This window comes from Trachurus trachurus (assembly GCF_905171665.1).
Source record: "Trachurus trachurus genome assembly, chromosome: 7".
Taxonomy (NCBI): Eukaryota; Metazoa; Chordata; class Actinopteri; order Carangiformes; family Carangidae; genus Trachurus; species Trachurus trachurus.
Window position 1 is genome coordinate 29,616,411 of NC_139901.1, and position 15,385 is coordinate 29,631,795.

At 41.0% G+C, this 15,385-nt stretch overlaps 1 protein-coding gene across 1 annotated transcript; it reads right to left on the bottom strand.

Moving 5' to 3' along the window:
• Positions 1 to 520: 520 nt before the first annotated feature.
• Positions 521 to 13,851, bottom strand: plp2b (proteolipid protein 2b). The gene is made up of 5 exons (XM_083975386.1): positions 13,426 to 13,851; positions 6,767 to 6,922; positions 4,664 to 4,762; positions 3,029 to 3,125; positions 521 to 1,642 (listed from the first exon to the last, which is right to left on the bottom strand). The coding sequence occupies exons 1-5, from the start codon at positions 13,519 to 13,521 to the stop codon at positions 1,629 to 1,631; spliced, it is 462 nt and encodes a 153-aa protein (XP_083831512.1). The 5' UTR covers positions 13,522 to 13,851; the 3' UTR covers positions 521 to 1,628.
• Positions 13,852 to 15,385: the final 1,534 nt, after the last annotated feature.

Here is a 15,385-nt window from a genome sequence, read left to right on the forward strand (position 1 = left end):
CACGGTGGAAAAAAACAAAATAAGAGAGGATTTTTGTTTTTTTATATATAAACGCAGTGTAATCTCAAAATGAAAAGAGGGGAACAGCGTGTATAACTGCGAGAAGATTTTCAGATGAGATTAGAGAGCACAGAGATGCATGCTGCACAAGGTCAGTCAGGATCTAACCAGAGAGGGAGGAGGACTGAGTAAAAACAGAGCATTTCCTGATCACATCTGAAACACAAACAGTCTGATAATCCTAAAACAAACCCCTTCCACAACTGTGTTGATAATTATTTCACTGTTAATTCCCCCAGTAACAGATGAGACAGGAGGCTTATCCCAGTTAATAACAGTCTGCTTCCATCTAGTGGCAATCTGATAGAAGACAAGTTAAATGAAAGCAAACACATCCAGACTCATGCGAGCAGAGGAGGTCGCTGTTGAGTAAAAAGCTGCAGGATATGGCAGATTACTGAACAACTTAAGCTACAAAACAGATTTCCTTTGCAGTAACAATGGCTTTTATTTCCCAAAGCATGGCTGCTTTTGAATTTTGAAATGACAAACCGCAGTAAAGCTTGTTAGAAAAAAACAAAAAAATAAAAAACAAGGCACTGTTTAAGTTGGACAAATAACCACCAAAGGAACAGTTACACAACATATTAAAACTGTGATATTCACAAAATAAAATTCCAACTGCTAATTCTCTCTGTACTGTATATTCATTTTCTTTTCTTTATCTGCTAAATCCATTCAAAATATATAGATTTTATTTTAAAACTGGACTGTACTACTACTGGACTGTGAAAAGTGACAGCAGAGAAACACTTTGCATTTTAACAATGCGTTACAAATGTAAGAAGAAAAACAAAAAAAAGAAACACAACCTGAGCAAGAATCAAAGTAGACAGGTAAAAGTGGAGGATGACACCGACTAAATAATGAACACGTGGTTGGTAGTTTGACAGCAGGCCACTTCAAAGAGATTCAGGAATAAAGGATGAAGGAACTGGTTAATGTGAATGTGAGTGAGATTTTAAGGCTCTGTAACACACAGGACGCACTCCGATTAAATAACAGACTCGCTGTGAGACCTCGCCGACATTACAGAAGTCATCAAACCCAAGAACAACACAGCACAACACAACACAACAGCACAACGATGTTAAACAATTCATAAAAGCACCGATTCATGTGTCAGTTACTTCTCCAAGTGACACAGTTACTATTTAATACAGCAGATGTGTATTAGACAAGCGGCTTGACGACATCAACCAAAGTTTTACATGTTTTCCTGTTATTTTTTTTTTACAGTTTCCCTTTTTTAATGGTGGTACATTGAGGTTGGACTAAAGGGGGCGGGGTCGGTGGTTGGTGGTTCTTGTGTGTAGTAGACAAGGTTTTGTTTTGTCCGACATGCAGGCACAGGTGTACAGTACTGTACCGCTCACTTTGGCTACGTCATCTTCTTCCTCTCAGGCACGGTTGGTTCTAAAACACATCTATTCTTCACCGTACAGTGGCGCATTAGCTTTAACTGTGACCTGTTTCATTTTGTCTGTCCATCGTCCTCTCTGCTCCACCCTTAACCCTTTACTTCTGCACATGTGGTCTTGACAGAGGCACATGTGTCTTGGGAGTGTTTAAACTCTGTCGTCTGCAAAAAAACAAAAAAAAAAAAACAAAGAGTCAGACATGTTGTCAGAGATGTTTTCAAACAGGATATTCCACAAACCCCCTGTAGTAACATTATTGGGAGCAATTCCTGAGGGTATAGAAGGAACACTGCAAAAACTCAAATATCTTACCAAGAATATTTGTCTTATTTCTAGTCAAAATGTCATTTTTAGTCAAAACAAATCTCATTATACTTAAAATAAGAAACATCACATTAAAAAGTAGCTTGTTTTTAGACAGTTTTTACTTCTTTCAAGCATATTTTCACTTGAATTAAGTAGAAAAATCTGATAGTGGAGCAAGTTTTTCTTCCTTATTACAAGCACAAAAAATTGCTTTCACTGGCAGATTATTCTACTTATTTCAAGTGAAAATTAGTTTGAAACAAGTGAAAATTATCAAAAAACAAGTTCATTTTTAGGTGATGAGTCTTATTTTAAGTGGAAAGAGTTTAGTTTTGACAAGAAATTGGACATTTTGACATGAAAAGGGACAAATATTCTTGGAAAGATTTTGAGTTTTTGCAGTGAAGGGATGTGAAATACCTCTTAAACATTTTGCTCACAGCAGCGTTACAATGCATAACCATCAGATGGCTAATAAAAGCCAGACCCTCCTACTTATAATGTGTGGATTCAGAAAATATGGGACATTTACCAGATGGAGCAAATTATATAATCATTAAGACTTCAAAAACCTATTTTTATTAAACGATGGAAACCTGTCATAGCTCTGCTAATACAATAAGTGTGTGGCATAAGACTCTTGATCAGGCAAGATGGCACTGTAGAGATGGCAGCCTTTCCAGTTGCTCCACAGCACCAAGTTCGGTGCTGTGCTGCTGCTGGAACCTCAATTTCCCTGAGGGTAACCTCCAAAGGGATCAATAAAGTACTATCTATCTATCTATCTATCTACTAAACACATTCACACCATCACAACATGTCATTTGATACCTAGAGTGGATCTCTCTCCTTTTATTTCTTCAAATTCAAATTATTATTATTATTAACAATATTATCATTCTTTTTATTATATTCCATAATTTATCTTCCTTTACATTCTTTTTTTTTTCTTTTTCTCACTTTAAATCTGTGTAATTGATTTTATGTTCTAATTATTATTATTTTTTATCATACTGCTTTATTATACAACTCTTGATTATAAGTGTTAAGATCATGTGCAGCTGTAAAAAGGGAAAAAATGTACAGTATATGAAGGGAAATGGATTTGTCATGTTACCATTGTGAAAAAAATAAAAAAAATAAAGTTAAAAAAACAAAACAAAGAGTCAGACTTTAGAGAAATAAAATCAGATTATAGGTCATTAACAGCATGAAAATGAGTGTGTGTGTGTTGCTCTCACCGGTGGGAGCTGCTGTGTGCTGCCTGTTGCTCCTGACGACCAGGAAGACGGTGTAGGTATCATAGGCAAACAACAGCCCGGCAACCAAACCAAATACCTGCGAAAACAACAACAAAGACAACTGATGAATGATGAAGAATAAATGTCATAGCGAAGCAAAGTGAAGACGTCAAGTGTTTGAAAATGTCAGAATCTCTTTCCTGTTCACACCACAAGAACTTTAGTCCCAAGTGATGCAACAAGTGCAAATTACAAAACCTTCTCCACTTTGAGAAATCCCCGACTGGAAAAAAAAATCCCTTCAATATTTCAAAGAACAAAGTCAAAGTTCATGTGGTTCATCGTACATTAACAAAATGACGTGCCTAAAAAGTAGTTCATGTTGCGTTTTACATGAGCAACAAGGAAAGTTGTAGTGGGAAATTTCCCTTTAATCAACAACACACATCTCCCTGATATCACACAGCACAGAATAAAAACTGAATAAACTAACAATAGTAATAAATATAAAACACTTCTTTATTTAACCAGATTTGTCCCATTGAGATCCAAGATCTCTTCTGCAAGAGAGACCATGGCAGCACACAGAGCCGACCCAAGGAATAAGCAAACTAAGCACCTGCTTGGGGCCCCGTGACCATTGGGGGGCCCCAAAGGGCAAGTAACTTTTTGAAATTGTAGTGCGTAACTTCTGTCAACCCTTGGAGAAACTCTGCGTAATTAGAAAAAACTTGAATTGTTGTTACATTTCAAATTGTTGTTGCACAACCAAAAATTTTAAAGAGCAGATGATGTGTTCACAGTAAATGCATTGTCTGTTGGTTTATTTTGTAACTTTTAGTCAATCCCAGTACTATATCAATTTAAATACTAAATGTAAATCAACCGCAGGCTGCACTTTTAGCTGAATTTGGTGCCATTTCAGAATAAAAACCATAGATGGGTAAAGACCTGCCAGGATATGATGATTCATAATGACAGATTAGAAAAACGAAATACAGTAGTATTATTGGCAGTAATAGAGGGCACCAAAATAAAGATTTTGCTTCGGGCCCCATGGAGGCTTGGGCCGGCCCTGGCAGCACATAAAGTTTCAACACATAGTCGCATTAATCATAGACGAAAAATTTGGCTGAATATCATCACTAAACCACAAAACATAGAAGAAGTGTAACTAGTGTAGTTACTATGTGCATGTTCTGCACATTTTGTAATGCCACTTCCCTTCCTGCTCATTTGCCAAATGCCTCATTCACTATTGCTAGAAAGTAGTGACTGTGTTTTTAGCTACTGTATGATAAAGTCAAACACAAATTTGAACTGTCACAGCCTTTGGGACAACTCTGAGGGAAAAGGCCGAGCCTCTGAACCAGAGGACATTACTGTATGTGGTGATGGATTATTGATTCAGTTGGAAGGAACTTTTCTGCAAAAGTCTTGTGGTTTGCACTCGATGTTCACAGGAAGGAAATGAGACATAGATTTAAGTTGATACACCACTTCTTGATCTTACACATGGCAGCTACAAAAAAACCAAGGAAGCCACGGTTGTCAAAACAAACAATGAATGATTACGAGCCATTTCAGAATTCAATGTAAAAAACGCTCAGACTGAGTCAGAGCGGATCGACTGACCCCGCCTGCGATGCGAGGGCCGTCCCCGGCTCCTCCGATGACAGTGATGAGGGAAGTGATGATGTAAGCCAGAGCGCCGCTACCGGCACGGAAAAGATCCTGCACAGAGAAGCAGCAGAAGTAGAAGATTTGCAATTGTGCATGATACAAATGAGTGTACATGTATGTGTTTGTGTGCATTGTGTTACAGTTTTAAAATCTTCAATCGCTTTTATTTTTGTTTAGCTTGCTTTTTTATTTCAGTTTAGTTCAACAAGTGATTAAGCACTTTTAGTTTAGCTTTTGTTTTTGAGGAATTGATTAGTTTTATTTTAGTTTTTATTTACAGTAGTCTTAGTCTTAGTTTTTCAGGTTTTAAGAGAAAGCCTCTGTGAGACCTCTGAAGATGAACTTCCGAATTTGTGGGATTTTCCCTTTTAGTTGCATCCCATAAATGTTACCATGAGTCCTCATCACGTTACATTCACTCTACCGATGGGTCGTACTCGAAGTCTGTGGCGTTTTCTTCCTGCAACTTTAGCCATCTCTCAGAAAACTAAAACTGTAAGCTAAGGTTATCTGCACTTCAGTTTAGTTTAGTTTAGTTTAGTTTTGCATTGTTCATTGTAGTTTTTATTTAGTTTCTTCGTTTTGTTCGTTTTTGGAAAAAAATGTCATTTTAATTTCAGTTTACTACAAACAACTTATACACACCTACAAAGGCAGACAGGTGCGTAGGAGAAGACCAGCGCGCGGTCAAACGATTAAGTATTTGCGCATGCGCGTTACGCAAGTAAACTACATCATGTAATTTTACATAAATACATTGAAATATCATCATTGACAGCACAAAGCCGATATAGTTCCATATTCATGATTTTTTACAACATTAAATGCGTTGAAATTACGTTTTGTTTAGACATAATTTTGCCTCCCTCATTTAGAGAAAAAATGTCAATCTAATCAATACAATCTCTTTTGAGAGCTACAACTGAAATAATTTACAACTGAAATTAAACAAATATGTGTTTTGTGACACATTGATGTTGTAACCGCTTTCTAGATGGTTGAAAAGAGGTTGAGAAACGTTCAAACCTTATATCAACCTGTTTTCAACTGGAAATCAACGTTGAAATTACGGTTTGTGTTTGCTGGGTTAAATCAAAGGAGGCTCCCGCACACTGTCTGAACTTGCATTGTAGTTTTAAAGGTACATTGTGTAGGAATTACTCCCATCTAGCGTTGCGGTTGTATACCGCAAGCAATTCAATCGTATTTTTCATGCTGCATTCACGTGAAATTGGGCAGACGGCAGACGGACGACAGCCTTAGAGCTTCATCAGGTTACATGATGTTCCTGGCCGTTTCCGGGGTCCAGTGGATGTTGTCTGTCCGGCACAGGCCTGAAGCCGGCCACTTCCCTGACGAAGCTCCAAGGGACCGAAACGTTGAGCTTTCATTAAAACTACAATGCAAGTTCACTTCATACAGTGTATTTTCTTTGTTAATAGAGATATAAATATTACAAAAACCATTGTATTATCTTAGTTTAGGCCCAGTCCATTACGGATTATTTACCTCATTGTTGCATAAGATTTATTTTTTTATTTTATGATCTTGGCCAGTGCGGACAAGCCATGTTGCTATCGTTTAGTTACAAAATGCTCATTTTTCTCAGTGGTAATGAAGTTGTTAAGTTGTTTTATCAAGATACAGCCTACGTAAAATGTTTGCGCCGATAAAGTTCTAAGATAACAGCTAATGTCATCTCCCATAGCCGCAGAGTTATCTGACGATAGTTACAGTTCGTGTTTACCTTTCAATAAGCCGTGGTATGCGGTGACTTTCAGCTGAATATGTCTGTGGTTTATGGTTATTTATACAGATTATTTGTTTGAAATATCAACTTATAACTAACTCAACTCACTGACACATCTGCATTTAAGGGGTGTCCCATTTCTAAGTCACAAAATAGCACATAACACTTGGTTTTGAGGGCTACTAAGATTAAAGGTTGAGTCTGAGGGTTAAGATAGAAATTGGAATTCACCCTTAGTCTTAGTTTTAATTAACTATAATATAATATAATATAATATAATAATAACCCTGGAGTGTGTCACTTACAGTCCAGGCCCAGTTGACCACTTGGATCTGTTTGTCGATCTCCATCATGAAGAGGAAGAAGAAGACCATGGAGAAGATCATCTCAAAGATGGCGACAGTGGAGAAGCCTTGATACACGGACGCAGCATAGCAGCAGATGATGACAAAACTCAAAAACTAAGAGCGATAAGAGAGGAAGAGGGGGAGGTGGGGGTGGGTAAAGACAGTAAAAAAGAAAAGAGACAATAAATATCACAAAAAAACGAACAGATGCTTCCTACAGTAAATTCCTCCTGTGTGTGTTTTGACTTCAGGTCGCCTGACAGAGCGACGGCCGTCTGAGCGCCCAGCGGCCATGACAGTAACAGATTTGTGTCCACTCAATAGCCGGGGCCAGACAGACAATAAATCAGTCCAACAAAGCCGCCACTGTTTCATTTACTCCACTTCACAGTTCACAATTCAACAACCACATAATAGGTAGGAAAAACTCATTTTCTACACAAATATACTGAGACGAGATGGATGGATCACGTTGCTGCAGCCGCAGAGTCGATCAGTCAGTTTTATCACATGGTGCTTTCTTGTTAGATAAAAGAAACAAGATCGTGTTGTGGTGTCGTTCCATAAGAGGGAGAAAAGCCCGCGTGCATTCTTCTCCGTGAATGCCACTGAAACGCTGCCAGTGTGGAAAAATCATAAACTTAATATGCAGCCTACGAGTCAGAAGCTGCTGCTGCTGCTGTCAAAGTGTGTGGGAAGATGCATTCACACAACAGGGGCATGCTCTATCTGTCTAACTGGACACTTTATTAGGAGAGCCACACACACACACACACACACACACACACACACACACACACGCACGCACGCACACACACACACACACACACGCACGCACACACACGCACGCACGCACACACACACACGCACGCACACACGCACGCACGCACGCACACACACACACACACTGCTGCTGGGAAGGGCCTCCCTTTGGCTCTACAGAAATAGCCTCAGTACTTTGTAGCAGGAATTCCACAAGATGCTGGAAACTTCCCTCTGAGAGTCACTAACAGTGTGGTGTTTAAAGGGATGCTTCACCCAAAATCGATAATTCACCAATCATCTACCCATCGTCATGCCAAGGAAGGTTTTGGAGAACTTTCAGAGTCATCAAAACGCTTTAGGAGTTCCAGGGGGGGTCCGGCTGGCAACGGGTTTTCATATAATGGCGGCGGATAGAGTTCACTTGTGAATCGTCCAAAACACACACTATGAAACATCCAGATACCTCCATACTGCTCGTCTGCACTGACCCAAGTGTCCTGAAGCCGCCACATGAAAAAGTTGTTCGGAAAAAACTTATCTGATCTCTGTTTTTATCCTTGTTGTAGCAGCAGCTCCCAGCGGCTGCATGAGATTTGCTGCGAGATGTTCGTTCGTCGTTGTAAACCACTGGATGTATGACGTAAACACGGAAGAACATCTCGCAGCAAATCTCGTGCAGCCACAGGGAGCTACTGCTACAACAAGGATAAAAACAGAGATCAAATACATTTTTTCCGAACAACTTTTCCATGTGGCGGCTTCAGGACACTTGGGTCAGTACAGACGAGCAGTATGGAGGTATCTGGATGTTTCATAGTGTGTGTTTTGGACGATTCAAAAGTGAACTCTATCCGCCGCCATTATATGAAAACCCGTTGCCAGCTGGACCCCCGCTGGAACTCCTAAAGCGTTTTGATGACTCTGAAAGTTCTCCAAACCCTTCCTTGGCATGACGATGAGTAGAGAATTGGTGAATTATCGATTTTGGGTGAAGTATCCCTTTAATAATGCTGCTGGAAGTTGTCAGACAGAGACAACACAGTGACAGGGAGGCTGTGGCAGGTTGTGTCCGTGGATTCGTGGCGTTGGTGCCAGATCGTGACCTTGATATCTGCCGCCTCAGCAGAAACCCTGTGTCCACTCACTGCAGCCTCCGATCTTCCTCTCATCTCCTCTCTCTTCTGACTGATCAGTTTGTTTTCCATATGCAGAAACAGTCAAACCAGCCCATCTGCTGCTGTCATCTGATTGGTTTGACTGCACACAGGTGCACAGATGTTCTAATAAAGTGTATAACATCTGCAGGAGCGGAAACTTAGCTACAAGTCCTATAGACCCTTTCAGAGAGTATAAACAAAGACAGGTGTGGCTCATTAGAAAACGCTCTGGTACACTAAATGGAATGGAGCCTTAATTAGTATCCTTGGTAACACCTGTCTTTGTTTATACTCTCTGAAAGGGTCTATAGCCTGATGATGAATGCTTTAATTATTTATTGCAATATAAGAGAGCAAATAGCATTTACTTCATATTCAATTTACTGTGAGTCAAACAAGGTAAATCAATCTTTTGCATCTTTGCTTGATAAGTGATGTTATCATGTGCTACAGCTGCATATTAGTAGCTCCCGGTTTCACTTTCTAACGTTTATTTTAACTCTTAACACCCAAGCTATTTTGGCAAAGCCATATGATACCGTGCAGGTATCATATCAGCATGTGACCTTTTATTAAAGTGGTTAATTATCTCATCTGCACTTACTGTAACACTTATCTGCTTCCTTGTGAGATAATTTTATTCTTGGAATTAAAAACGGCCTCTGATTCGGATGTGCAGTTTAAAAAAAGCACATTCTGCACATGGCTGTGTTTTATTCTCAGACACAGACAGACAGACACCTCCAGTGGTCAGTGTCAAATCACTGCCGTCCATATGATACACACATGAAGTAACTGACACGACGAACGACACCGACACCAGCCCTGCATCTGTCAGTGCTGCTGCTGCTGCTGCTGCGGCCTCACCCTCCCCTTCGCTCACAACTGTTACACAAACGCCGCAGCCAGATGCATCAGTAGTTCATGTGTTTTCGAGACTGGCACAAACTGCCTCTGTGGAGTAGCGGGGCGGACGGACGGACGGGGCCCCGAGGTCCCGCACAAAGGAGCCTCTATTCAGGCTGGAGCCGGCTGCTCTGAGGGCAGCAGCCGTCACACACAGAGAGAGAAACACCCACTACACTACAGAGTCCCGGAGAACAAGAAAGAAAGGCTCAGAGATGTTGACACCTTTATACAGCAGCAGATCTGTTTCCACGACTCGGCTTCTTTTCTTTTCATAAAAGATCCTCAACTAGGATCTATTCACATCAGTACTGTCCTACAAAGGCAAAGTGCAGTATCTGTAACTGAGAAAAACAGCTTTTTGTGTTTTTCATTGTCAGGTTAAGCATCAAATTATGAATAACTACGAATAACTAAGTCTATAATTGATTAGATAAAGGTGGACTGAATTAAATGTATTTTGTAGTTTGTCTTTTTGACCAATTTTGACCGTTTTATGGCAGATAACTGCACATTTGCCTTGGTATTAGCTACAGATACGGCACTTTGCCTTGGTTTCACAGTGCTTTTTTGGATGGACAGCAAAAATAAAAAGCCCAATAACTCTGGAAATTTTGAAGAGAGATTTGAAGAGAATACTGTATGCCACACTTTTGATTGGCCATTGGCACTTTGCCTTTGTAGGGCAGAGTAATAATGAGCCGCTCTTCTGCCCAGAGAGAGAGAGAGAGAGAGAGAGAGAGAGAGATTGTTGTGAACTGTTTGGCTAATTATAGTCGGCAGCAACACGAGAGCCAAGATGTAGTCCCGTTGTGCAGAGAGGCACCCCCAAACAGCAACAGTTGCTAGGGAAGTCTCTTACATTTTGAGGCGGTTTTTGCTGCGGCTCACTAAAGTGTATACCATGTGTGCTGAGAGGAAGATGGAAAGGTCGGTTTCGTCACTCCTCTTACTCAACATCTATTCATTTCAGTCTTTCCCTCTCTCTCCCTCCCTCTTTCTTCGCGCTACTTTTCTTCCTCCCTTTCTTCTGAAGAATTTTCTATAAGAAAATAGAAAAAGAAAACAGTTTGCAGTCTCTTTTACATACATGCATAACAGGTGGTGAGGTAGAAAATTAACTCATGACTCATCCTCACTTATCGCTACGGGTTTAACTGTGCTCCATGACAAACGGATATTTGCACTAGATGGGTGTGACTGTGACACGCTCAAAATTGTTCAAGTGTGGTCATGTCTGTGACATTTAGGATAAAAAAGCAACAGAGAGAGAATAAGTCTACATGTCGTTCAGCAGGGCATGGAAACATTCCTGCAAAAAAGTTGCTGACAGTGCATGAAAACATTTCTCCTCCAGACTTTTGGTTCACTGTAGGCTACAGTAACTGGAGGATTTGACTGTCGGTATTCCTGCCGTCGTCTTCCCAGGGGTTAAATATCCTATTTCCTATTAGATTGGACATAATAAGCAGTAATGACATTTGACTTCCTGTTTCACTCCCATAGCCCTCGCTGGCTCACTCCCTGCTCTGCAAACTATTTCAGACATCCAGCAGCATCACAGGCGACTTCCTTCAAGTGAAGTCAAGTGCCCAAGTTTGGGGAAAAGCAAACAACACAAACTCATGGAGGAGAGTCGTACGTGTGTCCTGCGGCGAAAGCACAAAGTTATCCTTGAATGAGATGTATGTGTGTGTGTGTGTGTGTGTGTGTGTGCTGCTAAGTAATTCACACATCCTTTGTTCCTCCTGGGGCCAAACTTCACACACAACCTGGAGTTTCCATTACATCCAGAAAAAAAAAGAAAAGAAAAGGGAAAAACGTTGGGTGAGTGGGAGGACCGACTGACCACCAGCATCATGTGAGAGAGAGGCTGCTGCTTTATAATGAGCTCGCTGAGTTATGAGAGCAGAGCTTTTCATCACCGACACAAAAAGCTTCCCTCAGATTTTGGAAACTGAGAGTGAGTAACAACATTGTTTTACAGTAACCCGACACATGTTGTTAAACTCTAACGCATGAGGAGGAGGAGGACGTGATAAACACTCACTGCAAAAATGCACAGGTGGTGGAAGAAGTATTCAAATGACTCGCTTCACTGTAAAAGCACACTATTATTGTATAGTCCTGCACTCTGTAGCTGCACTTAAAGGAGAATTCCGGTCATTTTTGACCCCTAAATGGTTTTCCTGATGGTCACCCAGTGTTGATGCAGGCAAACCGGAGTTAGGCTACACCATGGCTACCCGGAGCTAGGGATAGCGACAACGCCCATGGGGGCAATTCTTTCAACCACAACAAACACTCATAAAACAATCAAATATCTATGGTACATGACTGGAATCCTTAGAGACACCACTGAACTCATATAGTGAACAGTATAAACAGTATAAACTTTGTGTTTTTGCATGTAGTCAAGTCACTCACTTCAGATAGCCGAACTCTGAAACATCCTGGAAAGACATTACTATCCGATCGCAGAGCGCCTGCTCTCCCCGCCACAGAAACAAACACTTTTTCCTTGTTGTGATGATTTCTTTACAAAAATAAACGGTGGAGCAGTGCAGTGGTAATGTCCAAAATATCTCCGACCGTTTATCAACCGTTACCGTTATCAATTTTGGTCGCGTTTTTTGCTCCCCCACAACACTGGTTGACCATCTGGAAAACAATTTAGGGGTCAAAAAGGACCGGAATTCTCCTTTAAAGTAGCATGTGTAACTGTTTTTAAGTGAAGTTTCTAACAATGCATCATGTGTTTTTATAAATCCATGACATATTTATTTAACCTGTAAAATCTGAAGGTGCAACATTTCTCTTTGAAATGCTGCAGAGAAAAAGCATAAATGTGCAGAGTTAAGTGCAACAACCTCGAATTAGCACCGAATAAAGTTACTTTAGTTGAGCGTGTTAAAGAATTAAGTGCAACAACCTCAGATTAGCACTTTAATAAGTAACTTCAGTCAAGTGTAGGCCTATGTAAAGAGTTTAGGGTCAAAGTGACTCATGTGTTAAGAGAAACAGACCACTGAGACATGCAAACAAAGGTAATGAAGTGAAAATGTTGGTCAAAGACGGTATAAATACTTTCATTTTTAAAAGTATTCCCAGAAAAGGAAGTGGTCGCACAGTTTGCTGCAAACCTATTTATGATTAAGGACTAAGGTGTTTTATCTGGTGGTTCTGTTTCCTCCTGTGTGCCAGATGTGCAAAGGTGCACTGTAAGTTTATTTCCCTTTATACTACTGTAATAGGAATGTGATGTCCATTGCATTTTCTTTTCTTTTCCATATTTGGGGTTTTCTTCCTCTACTTCCCTGCACTCCCTACAAATAGTAGTAGTATACAGCCTCTCTGGTAATGAGGAGTTGACCCACCTGTCACCTTTTCATGTGCCATTAACACTCAGCATTTGGCTCTTTGGTGTCAAAAAAAGAGAAAACAGTGGAGCACATGTGACAGGTGGAAACCCTTAACCCCCTCAGTTCATGATCCTTCAACCCCCCACCCACATGCTTCTCATTCCCTGCTGACCAGACTGAACACATTGCATTAGAAAGCACTTGTAACATTTTAAATCCAATCAATAAATAGACTATACCACTTTAAATTTGAACATCTATCAAATATTGATACAGGTTGCTTGAGCAAACCATACACATACACATACACATACACATACACACACACCCACTCTGTACACACTATAGGAAAAAAAGAAAAAAAAAAAGAAAAATGCACAACAGAAGCTGAAAGTTACAGGTTTTTCCACCAGGTCAGTGAACTTACTACTTCAGCCGCCAGAATCATCCCTTTCTGGGTCCTCACGTAGCCTTTCAGCCGCCCCACGCAGTTCTCCGCGGTGCTGGAGGTTGTATCAGCCATGTTTTTAAACTAATAACTAACTTATTACACCGACGGAGAGTCGATTTAGTCGAAACAACCGACAATTAAGAAAAAAAAAAGCGAAAGTTTTCCCGAGGGGGGGAAGGTAAAGTAACGTAGACCTGCTGCTGCTGCTGCTGCTGCTTGCGCTCAAGCTTGCTGTGCTGGACGTTGTGGGTTTTTTTTTTCTTTCCTCCCCCCTCCACAACTCGGATGAATCAACTTCTCCGAAAGAAAAGTGCTGGTGTGAAGCCCTGGTTGATCTTAGTCACTCAGCACCGCCACAGACACAGTCGCCTTGTACAAACTGCTTTCGCTCTAGGGACAGAGAGAGAGAGAGGGTGGAGCCCAGGGAGACTTGACAGAGGGGCGTTGGCTTGTTCTGGTCCCGGGAGGAGCGGCATGCCAGGCGGGCAGGCAGCCTCCTCTCTCCCCCCTCCTCCCCTTCCTCCCCAGACGCTGCTGCCGCTCCCACTAGTCCTATATGGCTGCTGCAGAGTGCAGACCCGGAGACCTGCGCAGTCAGACCCCTTGGTTCTTCTTTGCTACAGCGCCACCTGTTTTGTATGCTAATGGTTAAAGGGATAGTTCAACATTTTGGCCAATTAGCAGTAGGTTCATCACCTTTAAAGGGATAGTTCACCCAAAATTGAAATTTCACTCATTATCATCTACTCACCCTTATGTCGACTTTATAAGGGCTGGGAGAAGTTTCAGAGTCCTCCGTGGCTTGTTTTGTAGCGGAAGCTTCTTGAAGCTCCTCTTCCTGGTTCGTCAAATTTGGACGAACTGGGAAGAGGAGCTTCTGCTACAAACAAGCTTGAAATATAGACTTATTTAATTTTTTCCAGGACAATTTCGCATTTCGGGGCTTCAATACAAGACGGACATTACATACGAGCAGCATGGAGGTATTTGGATGTTTTTTGGTGTGTCTTTTTGTTACGAAGACAGTTGGTATCCATTTGCAACCGTTATATGGACATGCACTGCTACGCCGAGACCCCCTGTAACTCAGAAAAGGCACGGAGGACTCTGAAACTTCTCCCAGCCCTTAGTCGACATGAGGGTGAGTAGATAATGAGTGAAATTTCAATTTTTGAACTATCCCTTTATTATCGGTGCATGTTGTTTTGAGATCCTCGGGGCAGAGACGTGAGCTGCACATTCACCACACTAGGAAATTATCACGTAACATTACACATGAAGCAAATACTCAGAACTACTTGCACTTTTGAAATCACTCCGCCCAGCAGCCGTGTCTGGAAAGTAGTTCCGGCTGCATTTGCCTCTAAAACAACTCTGTCTCGTAATGTTACATGATTATCTCATAGCGTGGTGAATGTGCAGGTCACAACTTGTCCACCAGAGCGCTGTGGAGTTGTTGGGTTGTGTATTTGATGAGTTTGATGAGGGACAGGGGACCTGTACCGTTCACCTCCATTGTGTTCACTGAGCAGCTCACGTCTCTGCCCCGCCGATCTCAAAACAACATGCACCGATAATTAAAGGTAATGAACCTACTGCTATGACTATGGTGATTATGGCGATAGGAGAATTTGCCAAAAATGTTGAACTATCCCTTTAAGTTAATGAAACCGAGATACTTGTAATACCGTGTGTTTAAATTAAACAGAAATAAAATTAGAGGCTGTGTGTGTGGGCCAACGTGTTCATAAAATATAAAATGTCATACTTTTGTGGAAACGTTGGCCCACACTGTCAGATAGATTTTCGACAAAAACTTTTATGACATTAAAGCAGATATCAGTGGAATGTTTTTGTTAATATAAGTCCTAAATAGTCCTATTTTCCGTCAGCAATCACTTACATGAAGTATTTCAGCCTAAACACGAGTCTCTCC

Coding starts and splice junctions, on each gene's coding strand:
- plp2b (XM_083975386.1), bottom strand. CDS start 13,521: ATGGCTGATACAACCTCCAGCACCGCGGAGAACTGCGTGGGGCGGCTG. Junction 6,923..13,425: donor TGATTCTGGCGGCTGAAGTA/GTAAGTTCACTG, acceptor TATCGCTCTTAG/TTTTTGAGTTTTGTCATCAT. Junction 3,126..4,663: donor GCCCTCGCATCGCAGGCGGG/GTCAGTCGATCC, acceptor TTGTTTTCGCAG/GTATTTGGTTTGGTTGCCGG.